General features: G+C 35.5%; 2 protein-coding genes across 3 annotated transcripts in view; one reads left to right on the top strand and one right to left on the bottom strand.

Moving 5' to 3' along the window:
• The window catches only part of LOC142342723 (uncharacterized), a 467,707-nt gene that overhangs the window by 141,184 nt on the left and 299,580 nt on the right, over nucleotides 1–26,943 (bottom strand). The window lies entirely within an intron of this gene.
• LOC142342993 (uncharacterized) overlaps nucleotides 1–26,943 on the top strand; it is a 97,309-nt gene that overhangs the window by 15,643 nt on the left and 54,723 nt on the right. Inside the window, exons 3-5 of the mRNA XM_075394675.1 lie at nucleotides 717–1,259; nucleotides 9,554–9,673; nucleotides 23,095–23,267. Coding sequence (XP_075250790.1) covers nucleotides 717–1,259; nucleotides 9,554–9,673; nucleotides 23,095–23,267 — 836 coding nt within the window. The remainder of the gene's footprint in view (nucleotides 1–716; nucleotides 1,260–9,553; nucleotides 9,674–23,094; nucleotides 23,268–26,943) is intronic.

Genomic DNA, 26,943 nt, shown 5'->3' with positions numbered 1-26,943 from the left:
AATGCTATAATGGCAAGATTATAGAAGGTCCTTGCAGGAATGTTGTAGGGTAAATATTATAATTTCGTTCAAAAGTATAAAAGAAGAGCTTCATGATCTTTCAAGAACGCAGTTCAGTAGGGACAGTTCAAGTGTACCAGGTAGAACTGCATGCATGAGTTAGTTAGAGCCAAAAAAATTTTAAAAAACGTTCCTATCAGTTGAAAAAACCAACTGATTTTGAGACAAAATGAAGAGGAAAATGACATGAATAAAGATGGAATTTTGATGCAACGTTTGAAGCTTTTATGCATGAGGGAGAAAGGACGTTGCTTTCCCTATCATGGTGTATGCGTAGAAAGCCGCACTATAGATGAGGCGCTATCAAAATATTCCCTCAAAAATGTGGATTATAATTAGTCCTCTCATCACTGTTTTTCTAACACTCGGTTATTTAACCACGATTATGAGCTCGGCACTCAATTAGTTCACCCACATGACACCAAACGAATATATATGTAGTGAATTTTGCTAATCGAGATGTTTGGGCCGCTTTGAATTCGCTGTATTCGGGTCATTTCATAAATAAAAAGTAGATACCATAAAAGCGCTATTTTTAACATTTAACCTTTGAATCTTTAAAATGTTTCCTTAAATTGCTTCTAGGAACATCAGTACACTTAAACACAGATACTCATTATCTACGTATCACGAGAATGTTTTATGTGCTTTATCAGGCACCGTGGTGGAGCTACCTTTTTCGGGAACACCTGAGATGCTGAATTTGTGGGCCTTAACCAACATTGGAATACCGGGTTTGTTCCTGTATGAAATCAGTCAGGACGATAGCCAAACAACGATCACTCCCGCTGGTAATTTTGAAGACTTCTCAAATTTGTCCTCTGCTGTTAACTGTCCGGCGCCCATTCTACCCGCAGTTGTGGCCTTTGGGAGCAGTTTTGATTTTACCATCTCGGACTGCATATTGCCATTTTATGACGAAATAGACTTAACAGTCTATGGGCACGTGGAAGCCCATTTCACCCCAGCATACGATTTGAGTCTGAAACAGTTAACTGTTACGATCGTGTGGCATCACGAGGAATTGGTGGGTGTGCAAATCTGGGTGGATGGTGTGAGATTGGATACATTGAAGGCCATCTACTTTTACAACCCAAATAATAAGGGTGAAGTGCGAAGGGTAATCTTAGAGGGAGGTATTGTTTCCGTCGAAGTGTACGAGGAAGAGCGAAATGGAACCTTGTGCGTGGACGAAGAAGGTTGGCTTATAGTTTATTTTGGCACATTTTCCCCTCAGTTTTTTTTTGCAAAACGCGTAAGATTTGAAGAAAAATAATGACAAATTTGTAATAATCAGTCTCTATTAGCTTCAGTCGGCGTTAAATAAAATAAAGTAAAGGCACATCAGTCAGCAAAAGTATTTTTCCAACCATTCTTTCGAAATAGGGAAATAAATATAACCGGCTGTTTTTTTAACTAAACTTGACAACAATTGATATTGGTATTTTTAATATTTCATTCGTCACCGTTTTTTATTTTGACTAACTATTATTCACGGATGAGGGTAGCAAGTTAGGAGAAATAATCAGGAGTCAGGATTTCTTTAATTTGGGTAAGTTTTTTTCCATTCAATTTGGGTTATAATTTTTTTTTACTGAAACTAGTTTCAACACACGCTCATGACCCTAATCTAAAAGATAGTGTCTTGACTAAAAGCGACAAAGTTGCAAACTTCGACATTAGCCATATTTCTTTTTTCCATTCAATCACTTTTAAAACACCAAGACTTGCAGGAAGGGATTTGATAGCATCCTGCATCTCTCAAAAATCATTTAATTAAAATTTTGAAGGGTTTTAATAGTATTGCATCAATTTTTGGTCGATTTTATAGTGGAAATCATTTTTCTGGCTAGTAGTTTTCTACTTGTACTTTATATTTAGAAATTTTGCTCATTTGTATTATTAGCTCCTTAGTCGACGGGGTTCAAATAGTTTATGAAACATTGCAAACGTTTTTTGATACTTGTAGAACTAATATGGGAAATTTTAGGAGTGTTATGAACCATTTTCGTCTTTCTCTTATTCTATAACCTATTGGTTTCAAGGAAACTGTTCGTGAGAACAAAAAACCAGGAGTTCAGTGATAGATAATGTGGTAGCAATACTAGACACAATACCAAACTAAAACATTTCAAGTGCTATATGATGCAATCTTACTCTGCTGTTGCCATAGTTTATGTCGACATAGTGAATAAGCCAATCAGGCTATGCCAGTTGGAAAACAGTACAAACCAGCGCTATAAAAAGCGTTGAAATTGTAGCTAAAGCACTTCTTCCAACTCTGCGAGGATAAAATCCACTGCCTGGCGATTCAAGTCCAGCAGCAGAGGAAAAGCCGCCAACAACAACAAACTCAGCTGCGCGAGGCAGCTAAATGCTTAGCGATATAGTTCGATCAGTGAGAGCCAATGCTTAGTTTATTTCCTCACATTAAAAACGCATAATATAATTCGCTATATTAGTTAGTGATGACTATAACTAAATACTTCATTCCAAAACAATATCTCACCGTTCATGTTTTAATCTAAAAATAATAGCTATTGAAAATTGATGAGTTGTAGAGAAAATCTTTTTTTGCGATACTGGATAAAATATTGACAGAATAAAACTTTTAAAAAAAAAATTCAAACCACCAAAATTGAAAAAAAATCATTATAAATTATTTGAAGGTTTCTTGCAATAGTGATACTTTCTTTTGACATTTCGTTACCCCGGTTTGACCGGAAAATTGATAATCTAAAATTTTCTTCTAACGAATTCCTAAAACACAAAATTTATATAGAAAATTTATGAATTTGATAGGTTTTCAAGTTCATAAAAAAAGTTCTGTAACTTCCATTTTTTCATAAAGCAAAATTCCCAGACAACAAATGTTTTATGTTCAATATTTACAGCCTGAGAATAAATCAAAAAGATATATTAATTGCTCGTCATTGTTCCTAGGTTAAATCATCAGACCCCATTGCTGGTTTCAATTCACACGTTATACTGTTCATTCGTTATACAAATTGTTCATGAGTCTTTGTGAAGTACATAAAACTGCCATGACACAATGGTCAAAAGTCGTTCATTTTTTTTTTAAATTCCGATTTTGAACTGTTTTGATTATGATTACAATTATTGTTTTCAATTTTATTATTTTATTATTATTATTAATTGTTATTATTAATGGCCGCACAGCGATAGCTGGGGCTATTATTGGCCTTCTCTTTGTTTTTTTACGACTCGAAGAGGAGTATTGGTTTTCTCTCTGTCTTTTTTCTAGGGAGTAGATTTGTTCACTCGGCATTTTGACCTAAAAGCGAAAGTGAGAAATGCTGTCTCGGTGAACAGATTTTCGCTGAGCGAGAAAAGTTTTTTGATCATGCGCTTCGTTTAGTGAATGACTTTTTGACATTGAAAAGTAGTTTTTGACTGAATGGCACATATAGATAACCGTTTTTAGCCGTTTTTTGGACTAAGTGGACTAATTTTTTTGCTCTTAATTTGGTTTCTTATAGAAATAAAGTTTATCCGATACTATATTGAAATTGCAACGTTGGAAATTCATTCCAAAGTGTTTTGCAGAGCCTGAAAAGGCGTTTCAAGTTGAAAATTGGCACATATTTCTTGACTTTTTAGTTAATTCTTGGCTTTTTTTCTATTAATTTCTTTTGACCGTATTTTTGTCAAAAATCAGTTTTTATGGCAACTTCTCTTTGATAATTCATATACTCAACGCCTCTTTCTACCTCGATGTATTTTTGTTTTATAAAATTTACATATGCTAATCCAATTTTGGTAGTTTTTTTTCCGATTTGCGTCAGTTTTTTTGTTTGTATTTTGGTTGTAATTGCTAGAAATAGTCTTTTTGTGCAACTTGAGGGACTTTAATTTCGTTTCAATAAAAATTCAATCATTTTTTGGTGTTAGGTTTTTTAAAAAAAATTAAAGCTTTTTCATGAATGCTGTCTTAAATGTTTTTTGACCATTTTTTTTGCAAAATGTTTCAATTTTTCGTATTTATGAGTTGTGCTTTTTCCTATTTTTTGTTCTCATCAGGAGCATAGATCCTTGTATCGGATGAGTAGTTATCTTTTATATGTCTTGAAAGCTGAACAACGAAATGTATTCGTTTTTCTTGAATTTTTTCTTGATTTTTATCTTTCAAAAATCAAGTATGTGTTTTTTACTGTGTTCCTTAGATTGTGACCATATTCTTCACATTCTAGTTAGTATCTTAGTATCTTTCTATCTCTGTCCAGTCACCTACATTTATATTAAGTATATTGATTTTTTCAGTTGTTAAAAATGAATGATTTCAGCTTTTTCTTAGATTTTTGTCATTTCTTTGGTTTTCATTTGATTTCATTCAACATAAGGCAGTACTTAGAGTTTGATAGCAAGCCTTTTCCTCAATTTCCAACTACGACTGTTTACTGCAACTTTCTTCCGGCCTTGGTTTTGAATTAAAAGATTTTTTGCCTTGGTTTACTCTGCTGCTTATGTCTTTTCTATGATCCATTTAATTTTTGAATTAGTATGAAATCATGTTGTCTAGCATATGTACAACAAGGACCAAGTGTGTGTTGTTTTTTGTTATAATTCTAGTGATTAGAAGTTTAATTATAGGTGTTTTCTGGTTCTTAAATTTGAGCTTTCAGTTTTGGAACTTTGTTTCTAAGATTATTATCTGCCGTTTGCTTTTGCGATCTTTTTCAGATTAAAATCATGAATTATTTGAGGGCAATCTGATAACCTTGTCAATTTTTTCAGTCCGTCACTTTTTTGACCAATTTAATTTTTTCGGTTTTTTAATGTTACCAAACGTTTTCAATGATACAAAATGTTGCTGCATTTTGTTTCTCTTGGTGACAGTGGTTTAAGTTTCACCAATTTATAGAGCAGACCTGGAGAGGTAGTGAGTTAACGGTTTAATACAAAAAGTAGTGGTTTCCGCTTCAATTACGGTTTTGTTAGTGAAGTTTTGATGCTTCGAGTCGCTTCCGGAATTCTTCCGGCTATTTTTTTTATTTCGGCCTCATGCTTTTTGTTACGACCATATGACGTCACAGCCACTTTTTGTTCATTCGTTCGTGCAATTTCAACTAAATTGCAGGTGTGACGTCATTTTTCGCTCTTAGTTGAGCGAGTTTTTTGCTCATTCGTGTGATTAAATTTTTGGTCACACTTGACTTACCGCACTCTCAAAACTGACTTCGTCACTTTGAAATTGACTTTTATTTACTTTAATTCAAAGAGCTAAGGTCAAATGGGTATATGTCACTTTAAATGAAGGTCATTTGAGAGCAGCTAATAGAGGCAGCAATAAACTTATGCAGATTTTTAATCAAAATATAACATATCAGCCTTCAATGAAAAGATTATTTTTTTGGTCTGTCTTTTTTACTGTTTTTTTAGACTGCCGATTTACGAATCTATTGCGGCTATTTTTTGGCAATCTGCCAGCTATGTTTGTTTATTTTTTTATTATTTAATTTATTTTCTAGTAATTAGCTACGAAATCTTAAATTTAGTAATCATTGCCTTTCAAACTTTAAACTCAAACTTTCAACTTTTTTTTATTTCAATAATTTTGAATGAGAAGCATGGAAATGCAAGGAACACAATGAGACTTATTCGTGGATGCATGCTCTTATTGATATATTGATGCGTTAAGTAGTAGCCTTATCATTGAGTAGTTCCCTTCAAGATGTGTACCAAACAATGTTTTAGCAATGGGAGAAGTTTTTTCCTAGTTCACTTGTTGTCTGATCATTTTGCGCTCATGGAACAATGTGCTGTGAATGGAAGACAAGCACTTGTTGAAATATTGCGCTACGGACAGATTTGCATGGTTCATGCAGTTTCAAAAAATTGACAGTTTAGGATATATTTTTTTCTGTTTGTTGTCTAGAGATCGCTAAAGCAATTAAAACTCCAAATCGCAATTTTTTGTTTGGATTTTTATTTTCCAATTTTCTCATCGCTTTCCGCAATGGATCATAACAAAGTGTCAAAATTGACATAAATAAAAAAGCTAATCTGCAAAAAATGATTCGAAACTAGATCATAAATAAAGATCACAACGCTTCAAGAAGTTTATATTATGCTAATTGAAACAGATGTCAATGTTGTCCACTGTTGTTTTTGTCCACTGTATAAATAAATAATCATGAAAATCTTCAGCTGTTGGTTTTGAAAATCACTTTGTCTCTGCAAGCATCACAGTCGTCTCCTCTTAGAAAAAAAAACAATATTACTTATTCATTTGGTACTTTTTTGCTTACAATTTGTGAAAGTAATTTACATGGTTCTGTTATTAAACGAATATGCTTATGTCAATAAAGTCTTCTATTGTTAACTGAAATCCGGTGTGAAATATCCGTTCTCTGCACGAAAAGCCACTTTTAAATTGAATTTTTTCGGCGCATGAATGCCAATTCAACCCCCTAAACAAAAACTTAGGGTTGATTTTTATGTGGATGTTATGCATTATTTATGACCCCAACAATTTTATTTCCAGCATGTTCAAATGTTTTGATCGGGCCGAAAAATTTTTCGCATGTAGCTTTTTTTGCCTGAGTTCCATTTTGAGAACAAAAACCAACAAAAATATGAACACCGTATCGCTGAAGTCAATTAAAATTCAATTGAACGCACAATTGGGAAGTATCTCAAAACTACAAATATAGAAATCAATGTCTCAGCAGACTCATTTTAGCAGTTTAGATTCTCAATGAAGCTCCAATGATCATATTTACAAAATTGGACAAGCACTCTTTTTATAAAAAGAGGACTGATAATGTGTATTTCCCCCTAAATTTCTCATCAAAAACTAAAATTGAAAATATAAAATAAAGAACGAAAAACTTTATAAAAAAACGCATAAGTAGCGTATCTGGTACATGTACTCCAGAGAGTTTTTTAGGTGAATAAACGCTGATCATCACAGTTCAAAATAATTTGCGCATACTTTGTCGAAAAAATAGAACTAGGGCTGTGAAATAATTCAAAATGAATTTTTGCACATAGTTCATTCCTACAAGCCGTTCCAGAATAATTGATATGTCGTCTGACAACTTAAAGAAAATTTACGAGTAAACACATACTTATAATAAAAGCAAGCTACTGTTGGAAATAAAAATAGTTTATAGAGTCTTTTCAAATAACCTGCTCCCTGCATTTATACTTTAAAAAAAAAAAATTGTGTAGAATCGCTCAAACAGACTGTTAAGTTGAAGAAAAAAAATCAAGTTTTATTCGGATGAAAACTTCCAAAAAATCAGTTTTATGAATTTTTTGACAAAAAGTAATTGATGATACTATATGAGTTGCCTCAATGAAATAAAATTCATGTAAAGTTAAAATACTTTGGGTAAGTTGGAGGCTGAAGCTAATGAATTGCTAGAGAAATTTTATTAAATAGTTATGTGATACAGCCTTGAAATTTTCTAGAAAATATTTGTAGAAGTAATAACTACAAGATAACGGTTTGATGAAAAAAATGAGTAAATTTCTTTTTTTTAGCAAAACTGCTTTCTAATTACTATTTGCAACCAGTTCCAAGATTGACAAATGCGTTTTTGGAAGAAAATAAATATAAAAGTAGACAAACTGTTGGTAGAGTGTGTTAAGATTGAAAATGAAACAAAAACACTGAAATAAAAAAAAAATTCGAGGATCAATAAAATTGCAAGAAATGAAATCATTGTATGATATACTTATTCAAACAATTTTCAACCGTGCCTAATTCTCTTTCATTTTTTTTTGAAAAAATATAAATTTTATCACTATCTGCGAAATAATTTTTTCTAGTTTTAGTTTTTTTTTCAATTTAATTATCGTGAAAAAGCGACTTTGAAGTTTTTAGAAACAATATAAAATGCTACAGAGCAATAAAGAAAAAAATTTGAAAAGTTGTGAAAATTGTGAAAATTGTGAAGCAAAAAAGAGGGCCTTTTTAAAATGTATGCTGGACCTTTGAAAAATTTATCTTGATGATTGTTTCTTAGGAAATGGTCATCGTTTGTGGGACACACAACTTTTCTAATTTTTTGCAAAATTGTGGATCGGTCAAAACCTATTTGTTAAAAATAATAGTCACACTCGCATAGTGTTAATGAACTCCACTCATGGATTTTTGTAACACCAAAGAGTAAATATTTTATTTGCTAGAGTATAAGAAGTTGCACCAAGAGATTCCCCAACTGCTGAGCAATACAGTCAATGAAAAGCACAAAAAGAACGAATAAAGCGAATCTGAAATTTGGCTTGAGGTTGTTTAAGCCACTATTAATAATAAATTGTACTAGAACTCTATTGAGCAACGTTTTTCTCTTCTATAATAAAACTACTTCTAAAGTAGCCCTTTTTACGTGTCAGTTCTTATTGTAATTGACACGTTAAAAAAGTGCAAATAAGAACACATTTTTGAGAATTTTTATCCTAATTACCTCCCCGGGATAAAAAAATAAAAATTTCTATTCAACGATTAGTTTTTCTCAAGTGCCTTTCATTGATACAACTTTTTTTGTCTCTCCGCCAAATATATTTATCAGCCAAAATTGGCTGAACAAAAAGTATGATTGGTATAAAGGTCCTAAAGTCATAGTTTTTCAGAACTCGGCTTTTGTAAACAGTTTAATCAAACTAGTAATGTCTCCGCGCGTTCCTGTATTTTGAATGTATCAAAATTAGCTATGATTAAAAACGTAGCTCAAGATTTAACAAAATAGGGAAATTGTTGTGTCTGGTAGATTCGGTTTAATACATATTTTATTTCCCGGGAAACACCAGCATGGCACTGTAACCTACGTAAAAAAAGAAAAACATTGTTAATTCCTTTGAGTATGAACTATAAAATACAGAACATAGTTTAAAGGCAATGTAGTGTTAAGAAGTATAAATGAAACAAACGTCACATATTGTGAATGTTTAAAATTGTATTAAAAGTAATATTAAACGTGATCTAAAAATATTTTTTTTAAAATAAATTAGAGCAGAAAATCCCACTGATAGCCCAATATATACGCAACATAGTGATTGCAAGTGAAAATGAAAAACCAAAATTTTTTGTATCGATAGGAGCAAATTTTCTGACATATGACCGGAAAACCACTAGAAGAAAGTGAAAAAAAACAAACAATTTCTGCGCAGCTGTATTTTTTGTTTCAAGGTATTTATTAGATGCGATTTGACAGACAGCAACCGCTACCTGTTTTGATTTTGATGAGAGATAATCAAAAAATGAATCTTATAACCGCTCATGTAAACACAAATTAAACGGTGCATTTAAATAATATTTTTTGTAAAAAGAAAATATAAATGGAAGAGTTGAAGGCCTTTAAAAATGTAGTAAATTAAGATGCCTGCGCAGCCACAAGCCTTTACTTAATGAGTTATCTGTAATTTCACATTATTTTTGTTTACAATATATGCAAAGTTGTGGCAGTAAATCGCATATCGCTGGAATCTCAACCAGGGTAACACTATTTTAGATTGATTTGTTTAGAAATCGAAACTGGTACTCAATTTGGTCCACCAGTCCCGATTCCACCAGACGCCCGCTTGAACATCAACTACACAATAAACACTAATGGATCCTTCACATTCGTCCGGTTCCATCAATGTGGTATGATTTTAATTATATAGAGCGATGTTTCGCATTTTCAAGGCTAAAGTTTCCAAACTAGGAGGTCTGTGATGGGAGCGTTTGGGAGCGAAATGGTCTTTGATCAATTCTTATGCCAGAGTTTGCTTTCTCATCAGACGATCACTCAAATACTTCTGCGTCTGATTAAGTGCGCACTATACTTGGAACCCTGATCAGACCTTGCGAACCTCGATTGTGTGCGCTTTTGGTGCTATAAAAGCGCTCTCTAATCAGAGCAAGAACCTCCAGACATTAGAAAAAATAAAGGAGACCCCAGGTCGATAAAAAAATTGTCGATAATAAAACAATAGATCTTTTTTTATTTCGGAATGTTGACTTCATGCCCTACAAAGTCATAAGAAATTGGAGAAAAATTTCTGACAATACTTATCAAGAAAAAATGTGACGCGATCGAAAAACTTATTTGTCTAATTTAACAATCAAATTTGCGCAATATGCAGCCAAGCCATTGACCAGACTTTCATGTAAGATTTCACTTCGATAAGGAGACTTCTGTTCAGACTTAAGCATGTGAGCAGCTTACTCTACATCCTGGGGGAAGATAGATGTTTTTATCAGTTTGCCCTCTCATCAGACCCTGGAAAATTAATTGTCAATAAATTTTCTGCATTAAATGAATCCATTAAATTAAATTTCTGCTTTTTCTATTGCTTTTCTCAGATCATTTGAATTTGGATCGATAATTAGCTGCTACCCCGCTGCCATCTTTTTGCCAGTAATTTAAGGGAAGCAAAAATTATCAAAACTTTCGCACAGAAAAAATACGGCCAATATATCGAAAATTTCAAAATTTTCGGTTTCTAGACAGAGTTGCCACTCTCATAAAACTCATCGAAGTTTAACATTTTAATTGGACTGCTACTTATCAATAGCGAAACTATCTTCAAGCAAAGACTGGACTAGTTTGTCTAGAGATGACTGCATAAATCGAAGTGAATCGATGAAGCGAAGTACTTCATATATGGGTCTGACATTTTCTGTTTTGTTAACAATATCTTTGATTCATACTCTGAAGCTGAAACTGATATAATTGTCATCAGCTTGAAGTATTATCAAAACTTTTTTTTAGTGTAGCTCTGATGAAGACTATTTACAACATGGTGCAAATCATAACTTGGCATCGATTGAGCGATCGCCTGAGTGAAGCTCTGTCTTTTGCTCTGTAGGTTAGACTTTGTTTGTGCCAACCAAAAATTACTAGCTGGAAAAATGGCAGTGCTTCAAACCTTCTCACTGTCAATTCAAAAAACCAGTTCTGCATATCCAGCATTGGGTTAAGAGCTCCTTTGCATGTTCGACATGCCACGTTAAAAAATCCATGATGATGCCTTTTCTCCTGCTGATTGAATCACTGTTTCGTATGCTCATAATGAAACCGAAATATGAATGCTTTGGAAAGGTGGTGTATTGCGGCACCATATCTTAGGTTTTCACCGAGGTAATTTGGTTTTTTATTGGTGTCACGAACGTCATATTGTTATCAAAGAGTTTAAAAGATTTCGTATTAAAATTTTCAGTGTGATTAACGAGATCTCGTTCATCACTGAAGAGAAAAATGTTTACTCGGTTCCGCATACTTTCCCAGCACTATCTCAAAGCAAATTTGTTCGTAAGCTTAAGAAGGTTTTCAACAATTTTGCCCCAATTGTTACGCAGTAAATGGACGAATTTTAGCCAATCAGAATCGAGTATTTAAATACGAATTTAAATGCGTATAAAACTATCTAATATACGTAGAAAGTTCCGAATAAGTTCATTTAAAAAAGAACCGAATAAGTTCAATTTTGCCGCAATTGTTACGCAGTAAATGGACGAATTTTAGCCAATCAGAATCGAGTATTTAAATACGAATTTAAATGCGTATAAAACTTTCTAATATACGTAGAAAGTTCCGAATAAGTTCATTTAACCTAATTTTAAGTAAATATAACCACTATATGTATCGATTAAGCTGGTTTTCGGCTTAAAATTTTTAGGTTTTCTAGACAATTGTCGATTGAATACGAACCGATTTGACGTCAATAAAATCAGACAAAAAAACCTGTTAAATGAACAACAAAAAATCTTGCCGTCTAAGTTCCACTTGTTGCATTGATCGTTAATACTGACACGTTGCTTACATATTGTTGCTATAATGCTTTATATACAGAGGTAAACGTCTTTGAATTTACATTCGAACTTCTCTTATTTCGCCAGAGTTTATATGGTACCACGCCCTAAGCGGATTCACGAGTTAGTATGGCACCGCGCCCTAAGCGGATTCATGAGATTTAGCTGAATTATTGCGTGAACGCACTGAAGTATTCAGTTGAGTTCAGGAGCGTTTTTTAACAGCATGTTACAGACTTCTGTAGATGTCTATTTAAAAGTTAATTGGTATAATAATGATTTGTATTTAATGGGTAGAATTTTCATGAATCGAATTAGATTGCATCGAGTTAATGGATCGAGTTTTGATAGATCAAATTAATGGGACGAAGTATAATTGATCGAATTATTTGATCGAAACAATGAGTCGAGATGTTATCTGAGGATCTGACTATAACGATTCATGTGCCCATTCACCAAGGCTACACAGAGCATTTCAACGGACGGAAATCAAAGCTCAGCCCGAATTGTGAAGAAGGGTGATCTGAAAGAGGGTCTGCCAGGGCTTATGACCGACAGCCTTGAAAGCAGAGGAACACATAAAAAAAACTGTAAGACAGAACCAAAACTTTAGTTTTTTTGCAGTGCATTAATCAAGCAGTATTCATTTAAAAAAATTAGACGGCAAGAAACCAACCAGTGAACTTTTTTGGATCTCGCATGTGGTAATAAAATTTAACTAATCTTTGTAGAAAGAAATAGGCAAGGGGCCCCACAAACATAATTTTTGACACGAAAGAACATCAATTTAGAAAATTTTTGGTAGATTTACCGAATCAAAAATTATACAGTTGGTTCGTATATCAAAAAATAACTTCTGATATAGAGAAAATTGAGAAAAATTAATGCTTAATTGTTCAATTTTGAAAATTTTTGGTCAATTTTGAGGCAATTCAAAAAAAAAGAAAAATATTATCGAGTATTGATAAACCGTATTTTTGATTATAAAACCGTCCAGTTTACTGGATTACCGTTCCGTATTCAAGAAAGTGCAATAAATTGACCAAAAATAGAGAAAAAATTGGACAAAGGCAGAAAATTTTGACAAATTTGTCAAAAAATCAAATTTTCCAACAAGATGGTTCAGAAGGTTCGTTAATTGAGTGAAATTCAATACATAGAAAAAGTTGTGAAGATTTTCACAACCTCCGGCCTCCAAAAAAAACCATCGAATCACTATAATTTTCCCTTGTCGCTCGTTTATGTACCGTTTCGTCCTTTTGAATTCTCCGTGTACCGTTTTTCAAAATCGTCGCTCTCCCAAAACTCCGTTTTTCGTTTTCTTCCGCTACTTTTCCGGATTTCGATGTAAGATGTCATATGTGATGTTGTATGTTGTTGTCTTGGCTGTATTATGTTGAGTATGCTAGTATGCTGGTTTGTTGTTTAGGTCTTATTGCTTTCTAGGGTGTGACTTAAGCTTATTCTCGAGTTACGGCTGGATTGTCCTTTGATTTTTCAATTTTAGTAAATTACTAGCCCTCCTGTTGTTGTATTTTGACTTTGCCGCCGTATGTTTGTGTGTACCTGTATGATTCCTAGTTGGTTTGGTCTTGTTGCCTTCTAGGATGTGACTTAAGTTTATTCTCGAGTTACGGCTGGATTGTTTCTTGACTTTTCCAATTATCTTAGTCTACAAACACACTATTGTAGTTTATTCAATTTTGCTGTAGTTTGTTTAATACCGCTAGTATGCTGATTGTTCGTTGTGGTTTGGGTTTTGCTAGGATGTGACTTAAGTTTATTCTGGAGTCACGGCTAGTAAATTTCTCAATCTTTTCATCCTTTTAGTGTACTACTGCATTGGCGTATAGATATTTGTTGTTATATTGGGCCCCATAATGGACTATGCTATATTGTCTTGCAGTAGCTTCTTTCCTTCTTCATAGGGTGTGACTTAAGTTTGTTCTGGAGTTACAGCTAGGTTGCTTGGCTGAGTTATTGTTTACTGAGCCCAAGGTTATTGTTTCATGTCAGGAGGATTCATCGCATGTGCTAGGGTTAAAGGGGGATCACTTTAATGACATTTTAGTTGTGAGTAGGGGTACAAGCTGCGCTATCACTAAGTCCCTCACACAACGCTTGGTCCTAAGTCTGGTCTCGATAGTCTTTGACCCCATTGGTCTTGTCGCACCGTTTACCGTCGGTGCGCGACTGCTCTTAAAAGACATCTGGCGTGTCACAGGACAACAATGGGATGACGAGCTCTCACAGGACATGGTTCAAAGATTTTTGGTTTGGAGTGCGGACTTACCAAAGCTTGAAAGTATCAAAATTCCTCGAAGTTACTTTAGTGGACCCTTTGGTAACGTAGAATTGCATATGTTCGGTGACAGTTCCCAGGATATTTTTAGTGCCGTCGCATTTCGTCGAGCCCGAGTAACAACTCCTAGGGGCAAGATAAAAACAGAGCTTGCGTTTGTTTTGGGAAAAGCGCACGTGGCGCCAACGAAAGTAATGACTGTCCCAAAACTCGGATTACAAGCAGCTTATCTTGCCGCTCGACTGAAAAGGGAAATTACACAAGCACTTACTGTAACTGTTAACCAAGTATTCATGTGGACAGACAGCACGACCGTTCTCCAGTGGATTAACTCTAATGAAAAGCAACCAACCTTTGTTGCAAACCTGAAAAGCAACAAACCTTTGTTGTGAAATTTTGGAGTATACCAGCGTTGACCAATTGAACCACGTTGCAACTAAGGATAATCCAGCTGACGCTGGCACGCGTTGAATGTCCGCTGAACTTTTGCAACTAAGCAGTTTGGTCAAGGGTCCACAGTTCTTAACTAATTCCTGTTTCCCTTTCGTACCGAACAAAGACGTCATTAATAACATCAAACTCAGCGTCAACCAAGCAGTTACTATAGAAGACACTGTACCTCTCGCTACATCTGTTAAAAAACAGACAACTCCCGTTCCGTCGTTATTCCCTTTTGATAAGTTTAGTTCTAATCAAAAGTACTTGCTCATTGCCGCATACGTTCTCCGGCTTTTGCCGAAACATGCCGGCTACCGTAGCCTCGATGGTAGCATTACTGACCCTACTGAGCTTGACGAAGCCGAGCGTCATCTACAGTACTTGGTGCAAGGAGAGTCTTTTGATACCGAAAGAAAAGATCTTCTTAACAAAGAATCTGTTAAACGGAGTAGCCGAATTGCTCCACATTCACCGTTTAATAGTCTAAATGGGCTAATCCGTTCCTCGGGCCTCATCAAGCGGTTAATTGAAGTTGGATTTAACGTAAAGTACCCAATCATCTTAGATGCACGTCATCCGTTTTTAAAACTGTTCCTTGAACACACGCACATAAAGATTACCATCAAGGCGTTGAATACCTAAGATCAATTGTGCAGGAACACTATACAGTACTGAAAATAAGATAATTTTTGCGTTCCATCAAAGCACACTGCCTGAGATGCCGAGAATTCCAAGCCGTAACCATGCAACCAATCATGTCTGACTTACCCAAGGAGAGACTAGCTTACCAGTATCCTCCCTTCACGAACACCGGCGTTGACTACTTTGAGCCGTTCCGCCGTACTACTGAGAAAATGTTACTGTCCGCCGTACTACTGAGAAAAGGTGGGGCTTCCTCTTCACCTGTCTCACTACTCGCGCTGTCCATGTCGAGATAGTTACATCCATGGACACCAGTTCTTGTGTTATGGGAGTTGAGCGGTGTGTGTCACGTAGGGGTACACCTGCCATGATTTGGTCCGACAGTGGCACTAACTTTATTGGAGCGGAGAAAGAACTCCGAGAAAGTATTGAAAAGTGGAACATTGTCAACTCTGCAGCTGAGCTCGCTCACAAAGATATAAAGTGGAGGTTCAATAAACCCAGCACGCCTTATCAAGGTGGTATCTGGGAGAGGTTGGTACGCAGCTTCAAGCGTGTGTTGTATACTATTCTTAGCACGCGTCGCCTCACGGATGAGGTACTGCATACTACCTTTTGTCTCGTGGAGAATGCTCTCAATTCGCGTCCTTTAACACCCGTAAGCGCTGATCCGTGCAATTTGAACGCTATAACGCCTAACCACTTTCTTTTAGGAGAATACTCCACCGGTATTCTGTGTACTGTCGGCAATAATGAATTTGACCATCGTAAACGTTACGCCCGTGCTCAGTCGTATGCTAATGCGATCTGGTCCCGTTGGATCAGAGAGTATGTAACGACGCTGAACCGACGCTCTAAGTGGCAGACGCCTGCTGAGCAAAACCTTAGGACCGGTGACTTGGTTTGGATAGTGGAGGAAACCAACCCTAGGGTTACTACCCAACCGCTCGGATTGTGGAACTCCGTTACGGCTCCGATAGCGTCGTTTTACGTACGTCGACCGGTTCACTCGTCCGCCCGCTTGTAAAACTTGTACCAGTTTTCTCAACATCTTCTTCCGGGCCAGAGGATTTTACGCAGTAAATAGACGAATTTTAGCCAATCAGAATCGAGTATTTAAATGCGTATAAAACGTTCTAATACACGTAGAAAGTTCAGAAAAAGTTCATTTAACCTAATTTTAAGTAAATATAACCACTATATATGTCGATTAAGCTGGTTTTTGGCTTAACGTTTTTAGGTTTTCTAGACAACTGTCGATTGAATATGAACCTATTTGACGTCAATGACATCAGACAAAAAAACCTGCTAAATGAACAACAAATAATCTTGCCGTCTAAGTTCCACTTGTTGCATTGATCGTTAATACTGACACGTTGCTTGCATGTTGTTGCTATAATGCTTTATATACTGAGGTAAACGTCTTTGAAATTACATTCGAACTTCTGTTATTTCGTCAGAGTTTATAGCTATCGCTTGTTGACTTTGACACTTTGCTTCAAAGAAAATGTTGGCGGGCACCGTGGATGGAATCGGGGTAAAATAAATCAACGCAAACTACATACCTGAACTCTGCATCGTCTAGAGTTTGCAAACATTCATGAATCGTGATCTCTGTGTTTGTCTGAAAGACATTAGTGACAAACAGAAGTCCTTCGTGACCCCACCATTGAAGTTGTTAGCATCTGTGGTGAGAGAAGATGTTGACTTATGTGTATCATCGAAATTTTTCAAATATTTGTTGAGTATACAGACGACATTCATACTCGCAAGAGTTCTTCTGCTAGGTTCTGATGGTTGCCATCTGTGAGGAGCTCCATGTCGGGTTGACATATCTTCAGAAAATCTTTCATATATTGTGCACAGTCTAAAATCCAGGAGTCGAAGCAGGCTGCTCGTAACCGTTCAAACCATCAAGCGAGCTTAAGCGTGAAAACAGTGAGACATAGATCATGATAATCACGCAATGCTTCCAGTCAAAATATTTGAATATTCGTTTAGCTTTCTCGTAAATTTCTTCCGTTTTTAAATCTTTCATGACTTGAGCATTTCAACCCTTTTTCTCTTGCTGCTTGAACCACTCTTTCAAATGCTCATATTGAAGCCGAAATATGAATGCCTCAGAAAGATGCAGAATTGGGCCGCCAAATATCGTAGTTTTTAACCGAGGTAATCTTGGTTTTTTCATGTTGTCACGAACGCCAAGTTGTCATCAACAATTCTAAAGGTTTCATATTAAACTTCTCAGTGCGATTCCGGAGAGCTTGTTTTTCACTGAAAGTAAACGTGTTTTCTCCGTTCTGCATGCTTGCGCAACACTTTCCCAAAACAGAGTTGTTCATAAGTTTGAAAAAGTCTTCAACAATTGTTCCGGTGGCTGATATCCGCAATTGCTTGTTTAATTAGACACTTTTGCGCCAAAGCAAATTCTTGACGAACATTGTGAATTAAATCGGGGTAATCTAAATCAACGCAAACTACATACCCAAACTCTGCATCGTCTAGAAATTGCAATCATTCATCAATCGTGACCTCTGTGCTTTTCTGAAAGAAATTAGTGACAAACAGAAGTCCTTCGTGACCCCACCATTGAAGTTGTTAGCATCTGTGGTGCGAGAAGATGTTGACTTATGTGTATCATCGAAATTTTTCAAATATTTGTTGAGCACACAGACGACATTCATACTCGCAAGAGTTCTTCCGCTAGGTCCTGATGGTTGCCATCTGTGAGGAGCTCCATGTCGGGTTGACATATCTTCAGAAAATCTTTCATATATTGTGCACAGTCTAAACTCCAGGAGTCGAAGCAGGCTGCTCGTGACCGTTTAAACCATCAAGCGAGCTTAAGCGTGAAAACAGTGAGACATAGATCATGATAATCACGCGCGTCCTTCCAGTCAAAATGTTTGAAAATCGGTTTAGCTTTCTCGTAGATTTCTTCCGGTTTTAAATCTTTCATGACTTGAGCATTTCAATCCTTTTTTTCTTGCTGCTTGAACCACTGTTTCAAATGCTCATATTGAAGCCGAAATATGAATGCCTCAGAAAGATGCAGTATTGCGCCGCCAACTATCGCAGTTTTTAACCGAGGCAATCTTGGTTTTTCATGTTGTCACGAACGCCAAGTTGTCATCAACAATTCTAAAGGTTTCATATTAAACTTCTCAGTGCGATTCCGGAGAGCTTGTTTTTCACTGAAAGTAAACGTGTTTTCTCCGTTCTGCATGCTTGCGCAACACTTTCCCAAAACAGAGTTGTTCATAAGTTTGAAAAAGTCTTCAACAATTGTTCCGGTGGCTGATATCCGCAATTGCTTGCTTAATTAGACGCTTTTGCGCCAAAGCAAATTCTTGACGAACATTGTGAATTAAATCGGGGTAATCTAAATCAACGCAAACTACATACCCAAACTCAGCATCGTCTAGAAATTGCAATCATTCATCAATCGTGACCTCTGTGCTTTTCTGAAAGAAATTAGTGACAAACAGAAGTCCTTCGTGACCCCACCATTGAAGTTGTTAGCATCTGTGGTGCGAGAAGATGTTGACTTATGTGTATCATCGAAACTTTTCAAATATTTGTTGAGCACACAGACGACATTCATACTCGCAAGAGTTCTTCCGCTAGGTCCTGATGGTTGCCATCTGTGAGGAGCTCCATGTCGGGTTGACATATCTTCAAAAAATCTTTCATATATTGTGCACAGTCTAAACTCCAGGAGTCGAAGCAGGCTGCTCGTGACCGTTTAAACCATCAAGCGAGCTTAAGCGTGAAAACAGTGAGACATAGATCACGATAATCACGCGCGTCCTTCCAGTCAAAATGTTTGAATATCGGTTTAGCTTTCTCGTAGATTTCTTCCGGTTTTAAATCTTTCATGACTTGAGCATTTCAATCCTTTTTTTCTTGCTGCTTGAACCACTGTTTCAAATGCTCATATTGAAGCCGAAATATGAATGCCTCAGAAAGATGCAGTATTGCGCCGCCAACTATCGTAGTTTTTAACCGAGGCAATCTTGGTTTTTCATGTTGTCACGAACGCCAAGTTGTCATCAACAATTCTAAAGGTTTCATATTAAACTTCTCAGTGCGATTCCGGAGAGCTTGTTTTTCAATGAAAGTAAACGTGTTTTCTCCGTTCTGCATGCTTTCGCAACACTTTCCCAAAACAGAGTTGTTCATAAGTTTGAAAAAGTCTTCAACAATTGTTCCGGTGGCTGATATCCGCAATTGCTTGGTTAATTAGACACTTTTGCGCCAAATCAAATTCTTGACGAACATCGTGGATTAAATCGGGGTAACCTAAATCAACGCAAACTACAAACCCACACACACACACACACACACTGCATCGTCTGGATTGTGCAAAATGTCATCAATTGTTTCCTCGGCGTCCGTCCGAAAAGAATTTAGGTTCTAAATGGAAGTCCCTCATGACTCCACTATTAAGGTTGTTAGCATTTATGATGAGAGCAAATTTTGGCTTCGAATTATTATCGAAATCATCCAACTGTTTGTTGTTGAGAGCGAACAAACTCTTTGCGTACACAGAGGAAATACATACTCTCAACCGTTGTCCTTATAGGTCCTGATGGTTGCCATCTGTGAAGAACTTTACGTCCGGTTGACAAATCTTTAGAAAAACGTCACCCGCCAGATGCTGACATATATTGTGCACAGTCTCACAGTCTAAATTGTAGGTGTCAAGTCAGACTACTCGTAACCGTTCAAATGACAAACGAGCTGCAGCGTGAAAATTACCGGATATAGATAATGATAAACACCATGTTCTTACAGTCAGAGTTTTCGAATAGCAGTTATGTTTTTTCGCAGTTATATTTCGCTATTGTAATCTTTCCTGACTTCAAATTGTCAACTTAGACCCTCTGAGAAGGCAACATTTTCAGCATGATTTTTCTGACAATTTCCCCGTAAGACTGGCGATAATACCATTTAATCCCGCAGTATTCCTTTTTTTGGTCACAGAACTCGAAAAAGTTTTTGAGTATATCAAAACCATCTTCAAGCAAAGACGAGGCTAGTTTGTCAACAGATGACTGCATAAATTGATGTGAATTGACGAAGCAAAGCACTTCATTTGTGGGTCTGTCATTTTCTTTTTTGTTAACAGTAAATTTGATTCATACTTTGAAGCTGAAACTGATATAATTGTCATCAGTTTGGAGTATTATCACAAAACCTATTGTTAGTGTTGCTGTGATGAAGATTGTTTACAACTTGGTACAAATCACAATTTGGCATCTTGAGAGCATTTTCTTGAGTGAGGCTCTGCGTTAGTTTCAGTTTTTTGTGCCCACACAAGAAGCTGGCTCGAAAAATGGCATTGGTTAAATACATCTCACTGTCATTTGTCTGTAAATATAGAAGAAAGGGACGTCCATGCGAAAAGCCTGCATAGCAGAAGCCACTAGGTTAATATTTTTGCAAAACATAATATCCAGCAATCTTAAGATTTTGATGGACTGAAGAGATTGTGACAATGATCGACTCTGGGTCCAAATAGACCAATGGCGGTAGAGAAATGTTGACTTGAATATTTTCGAACGTGAGATTGTTACTGGTTCGCTCAGATAGCACTATTTGACAAGACGAAAAATTACGGCAGAGGTTTTCGTGTTTATGGATTGTTTCATTGTTTGCACAAACCTGACCACAATTACGGCAGATTTTAGTGCGTGCATCAATTGTCGGCCCCTTCACTTTCCGAACCAAACTTAACGTCTATTATTAAAATTTGATCCAATGTATTTTTAAGATGGTCGCGTTCAGTATCCAATGTTGGTTGTATCCAATGATGGTCGAGTTCAGTGATCAGAAAAGGTCTGCGATTTTTTTGTTTGCTACTTAAAGCGGTTGTATCCGCGTTCAGTATCCAATGTATCCAAAGTTGGTCGCGTTCAGTAATGAAAAAAAGATCAACTGCGAAATTTGAGTTCTTTTTGAAAAGAAGGATAAAAAATATTTGCCGATCGAAAAATGTTGATTTTCACATCATCACATCTTTCAAATGAGTTTATTTTGCCTATTGGCATGGATTTTGGAAATTTACCATCGGCCTGATTAGTTAGAGAATTGAAGAGAGCCTACGTTGCGGGGTTTACATTTTACTGTAGCGGTCTTGAATTTGGTATCTGCTCAATTCAGAAATAGCTTGGTCACATTAAGAATCATCTCTTAAATAGTTTTTACCATTTTTTGCAAGTCTTGGATCAAGTATTGAGCACAATTTTTATTGCTGTTTTTTTTCTTCCAATTGGAAACGAATATGGAAAACCGCCACTTACAGTGGCCAGCTTAAAAAGCTCTCCAGAGTGAAAATAGAAGCACAATATAACACGAGCACTTCTACAAAGTTCACTTGATAGAGCACAAAAAATTCTGATATCGTCCAAAGATACCAGTCATGTCCACTTTTTCTGCCCTTTGAAAAAGTTTTCGTGGTGAATATATGGGACATCAGAAGTTGGTTTATGCTTTATTCATAAATGACTTGGTAAGATTAGCAAATTTCTTTTAAATTATTTTAATCCAATTTTTCTAGTTTTTGAATTGCATTAATTATAATTGATTTCTTCTCAAAACTCTCCTTTGCCTAACTGCGCATTAATCAAGACTTGTCAAGTCGTGGTCGAGACTTGACTCAAGTCTTGCCAAGTCTTGGCCAAGACTACACTTGAACTTGACAGGTTTTGAGCAAGTCTTGACATGTCTTCACAACTCTTAAAAACTTTCTTTAGTTTTTGTCAATTCAAGACGTGTATTGCACTGGCGAACTACTTATCAAGACTTGTAATTCGCTCCGGGCCCCTTTTGATCAGATCTTTGATTAACACGTAACTTCCAAACTGTCCAAATTAAAGTCATGACAGATATTGTTGCTTGATAGTCATTGTTATAAAATTGAGACTCTAGGTGGCTTTGCAGCAGACGTGACCGCTGATAAGACAAAACCATAGTCTATTAAAAAAAAATGTTTATGATGCTTAGTACTTCTTGCCATTAAGTTTTGGAAACAGTGGGCGTTTTTCAGCCCTGCTTTTGATGAATCTATCAATAAGTTTTCTCAAGTAGCGATCAAAAAAAATAATTAATTAACAACAACAATCAAAATAGCACACAACAATGTATTTTTTCGAAAAAAATACATATTCACAACGGTGTTGTTTAGAAGTACAAAGGGTATTGTAACATTTAGTAGAAGAACAAACTTGACATGTCTTCACAGTCTTAAGACTTGAGATAAGACGTGTTCAGTACTGACTTGTCAATTCCAGACGTGTATTTCACTGAAGTACTGATCAAGACTTGAAATTCGTTCCGGGTTATTAATTCCTCAACCGTCAACCTTATTTATTCTTCAACCTGACGGAGACATACAAGAGTTTGATCAGAGATGCCTTGCGTCTTTGACCGCAGTCTGCGCATATATATGTCAGAAGAATAAATTGAACAAGATTTCAGAGAACAGTGAACAACTTAACTAGGTTTTAGACCTCAAAATATGAAATATGAAATATGAAATTATATTGGGGCGGCGAGGTCTTTATTGACATCCTAGTTAACGTCGAGCAAAAGCCTTTTCATGTGTGAATCTGGTCCAGAATGTACTTGCAGGGCGGGTTGAGTTTGGTATTTAGTTTTCATGAAACGAGAAAAAGCCTTTTGATGGGTCGAGAAAAAGTTTTCGAAATCCCACCTCTGATCTTTTATGGGTATCGAGAAATCAAACCCGTTTCCACGATTCGACTCAACTTCTTTTTATGGATCCCAACATTTCAAGAGTCGCGCTGGCGTCGTTTAGCGGGCTACTCGAGGAGAAAATAATTTCCCTTTGAGTTATAACTATAAACAAAGGTCAAATTTTTAGGCCGGAGGTATTCACACCCGATTCGAACAGAGTCGCCTGCTTCATTGGATGCATCTGATTGCCACAGATGGGACACAAGAGAAAGTGCAAAAGACTACAGCGAATGCATAACAGGCCTCGAAAGGCAATACCCATGCCCTCGTCATAGAAATCGGTGGGAGCTCTTTCGTGAAGTAGGTTCTTTCAAATTGTATTTATAAATTCAAAAACAATAGATCCGACCAGTTGCGATAATCAATGAAAATATATTTTTTGATGGCAATTCGGTCGTTGTTAGGGTCATCAAATGTCTTTTTGGTGGATCTCAGGCTGAGGAAAACTTATTTCAGAAGAGTGTATTTGTTTAATTGAAATAAATCGGAGTTGTTAAATTCGATCATTTTTGTTCCCAGATTTGTTTAAAATTTTTCCGTCTGGTTTTAACACCGTTTCTACTGGTAACTCCTACTTTCCTTGATTTCATTTACGTTATTCAATTTCGAAATCGAAGTAGAAATTATATCTCTAAGTATAATTATGCTTTGTTTCAGAAAATTGTTGGCAATGTATATACATTGCCAACAATTTTCTGAAACAAAGCAGTTCGTCAGAAGGCGAAGTCCAGCAATAACTATCAAGCGATATCCAGCAAAAAAACTTATCTTAAACAATCAGATACAGTAATTTGCTAAACAAAAGTGACGAGATCAGTTTTTATGCTAGAAGTAGCAAACAAAAAAATGGCAGACCTTTTCGGATCACTATTTTCCCTGTTAAACATATGCCGAACTGGTAGAATCTCCATAAATTAATTAAACTCAAAATCCAGTTAAAATGTTTATTAAAAAATATCACCGATTATCAAGAAATCATCAACAAGTAGAATTGTTAAATGTTTCAAGTTTTCTTTATTGGGCATGAACTCAGCTCCCGAAATTTTTCTTTCAATTGTCCAATATTAAAGGAAGTTCTATATTGGGTTATTTAGAAACACAAAGAGTTTTTATTCAAAATTTACGTTACAAATCAAAGAAAAATAATTGAAAGAATTTCTTCCAAAATTTGTGCCCTTAAATACCAGCTTTTACTCAATTTAAAAAATTCATCCACGTAGATTTTGTTTTTTGATGATTCAACCAATGTTGAGACGTCTGGAGAATGCACAGTTTAAAGTCATCCATGTTTAAGTTGAGAAAGCGGTTGCAGTGTTGGCAAAGATAGTCTTTTGTTTTTATATAAAATGAGTTTTTTTTCTGTTCCTTACGTTACACATTTTCTATGTATGTACCAATTGCCAATTCATAAGCACAACGTACCTGAATAAGCTTGTCAAATTGATTTTGGCCAGTAGGTTGCTGCAAACTAGAAGAAAAATTTTACATCAAAAAACTCACTTTTTTGATTTAAGTAAAAACATATAGAAGCCTCCTGTAGAAATTGCGTTATACTAGATGCATTTATTTATTTTCAACACTCTAACAACTTGAAGATCAAATACTACATAAATTTGAATTGAGGAGAATTAAAACGGAAAAAGTTTGTATTTCATTTTTGCCTTTGCTGTTGCTGTTTTCAATTGTTCCTAAAGGTACCATTTTTTATTTTATGTCAAACTTGTCATTAAAATAATCTGGGGCAGCAATGTGAACCGGTTTTAATAAAAACACCAATTTCAAAAAACACTCTTTTTTCCAAAAGAAACTCTTTATTTTTGTTTCCACTTTTTTTAATTAATGCAAAATTATACCTGTGATATCTTCAAACTTTTTCACTTTTCCGTTCACTGATATTGTATGTCAACAGTAAACCAGCAATTTTTTTCAAACATAGAGTTCATTGAAGTATCGAAAACAACTAACAGGATAGAGAGTAGAGAAAATAAATTTTTCTTTGTTTTCTTCAAATTATTTTCTACTGTTTTTGTCGAAAGTATACCACAATTGATCAAATCTGCAAAACTTTATTCAAATCAGTTTTCAAATGAATTTTAGAAGTGTGCTTGGGTTTTTATCTAGGTTCCCAATTAATTTTATATGTTGGTGTTTCTCTTGTAAGAGAAAAACAAAAAATTGGTCATTCCCTTTCTTAACACAGATCTTTCTCTGTCTCATTAATGTTTTCATACAATGGCTGTGTAACCAAATATTTTAGGACGCAGGGGCCCTAGTTTTTATCAAAAAATTTGATAGAGAGGCCATAGTAACCGCCAAAAAGATAATTTTTTTCCATTTTTTTCTTTTTTCTCTAGAATAACAGTTTTTTTTTGTTTTTGTACATAAAATGTTTCATCTCTGTTCATTTGGATATTTTTTCTGGCACTTTAAATAGGAAAATCGTTTTTTTTTACAGAAAATTTCGATTGAAAGAGTAAATGTTCAGTAAAAATTTCTTGTTTTGGTTTTGTCTTTTGTCAAAAACATACAAATTACATTGAACAACAAAAAGTGGAATCCTAAAATGAGTACTTAGAAGGAGAAAAGCTCGCGAAAAGTAAACGAAAAACTATTGTTGCTTTTTCAAATTTTGTCTTTCGACAATTTATTGTCATAAGGAAATCAATACTTTGTTTTTATTTCTCAGTTTATGCTGCAAACTCACTAAAAATGGAATATCTAATTCATGAAACTAACCGGCAATATTTCACTAACCCGGGTTGAAAAAAAAATCGGAAAAATATGTAAGATAGGCGGTGAAAAGTTGGTTTTTTCACCGCAAATTTTGTACATAATTTTGCGGTGAAATGCGGTGAATTTATGTAATTTCATCGCATTCACCGCATCCTACATAATTTGGTCAATTTTTTTCAAAGTGGTGAATTTATGAAATTTCACCGCTAAATTCAGCGGTGAAAGTATGCAAATTCTACGCTACCAGCCGATTAAAGTTTTTCACCGCATTCACCGCCTAATTTATGTAATTTCACCGCATTCACCGCTTATCTTATAAAATTTTCCGCATTCACCGCTTATCTTACATAATTTTGAATACCTTGAATGGCGGTGACACCTCGACACGGGAAAATCCCAAGTTAAATGTAAGAAATTAGGACGGTAATCCCTCAAATTTGTTTATGACAATCTCTCAAAATGTTTTATCCTTCACGTCCACTCTTAAGGAATCAAACGAGGTTCACTGGTCTGAATATCAAGCCAATAATTTCAAACACACAAAAACAACATAGAGCAAAGGACTTAACCAAAGAACTTTTAAACCCTAAATTAGTACCGCGAAACAATTGTGACGCTTCACGACCCAGTATTCACACGAACAAGAAGACCCGCAATTTTAAAGCATACTCGCTTTCGTGCGGCACAATTTTCAATTCAATAGATTTAATATTTGCTGCTAATGGAATAGAGTTATCAAAATTTGTTTGGTTCTTCAAAATGATAGTTCTTCAATATCATGTCTACTTAGAAGGCATTACAATAATTACAGTTAATCGTTCTTTGTTAACAAGTATGGAATATGACATTTCCCACAAAACATAAAACATCCGATTCATACAATATATTGATGGACAGCCAGCAATTAATTCCACAAATTAAATGTAACGAGATGAAACCTGAGAGAAGAACGTCACGTTTCATGCAATGCAGATCGGGTCAAGATTCTGTAAAAAAAATGTAAAAATTGCGGCGAACAGCGGTGAAAAATTAATAATTTTCACCGCAAAGCCTCCGCATCGTTTGGCATTAACCAATACGGTGAAAGCAAAGAATTTTTGAAAGATTTACGGTTTTTAGCTGTAACATTTTGTAAAATTTGCAGTGCTTAATGACAAAATTTTTATTTTTTTGCATTCATCGGAACCCTTAAAAATTGAAACCACCGTCCTTTCACGTCCTACCTGTCATAAACTTCTTTTCC

Source organism: Convolutriloba macropyga, chromosome 7 (assembly GCF_964194025.1).
Source record: "Convolutriloba macropyga chromosome 7, txConMacr16.3, whole genome shotgun sequence".
NCBI lineage: Eukaryota > Metazoa > Xenacoelomorpha > Acoela > Convolutidae > Convolutriloba > Convolutriloba macropyga.
The sequence above is the reverse complement of the archived record's forward strand: the minus strand, read 5'-3'. Positions and strand labels throughout refer to the sequence as shown.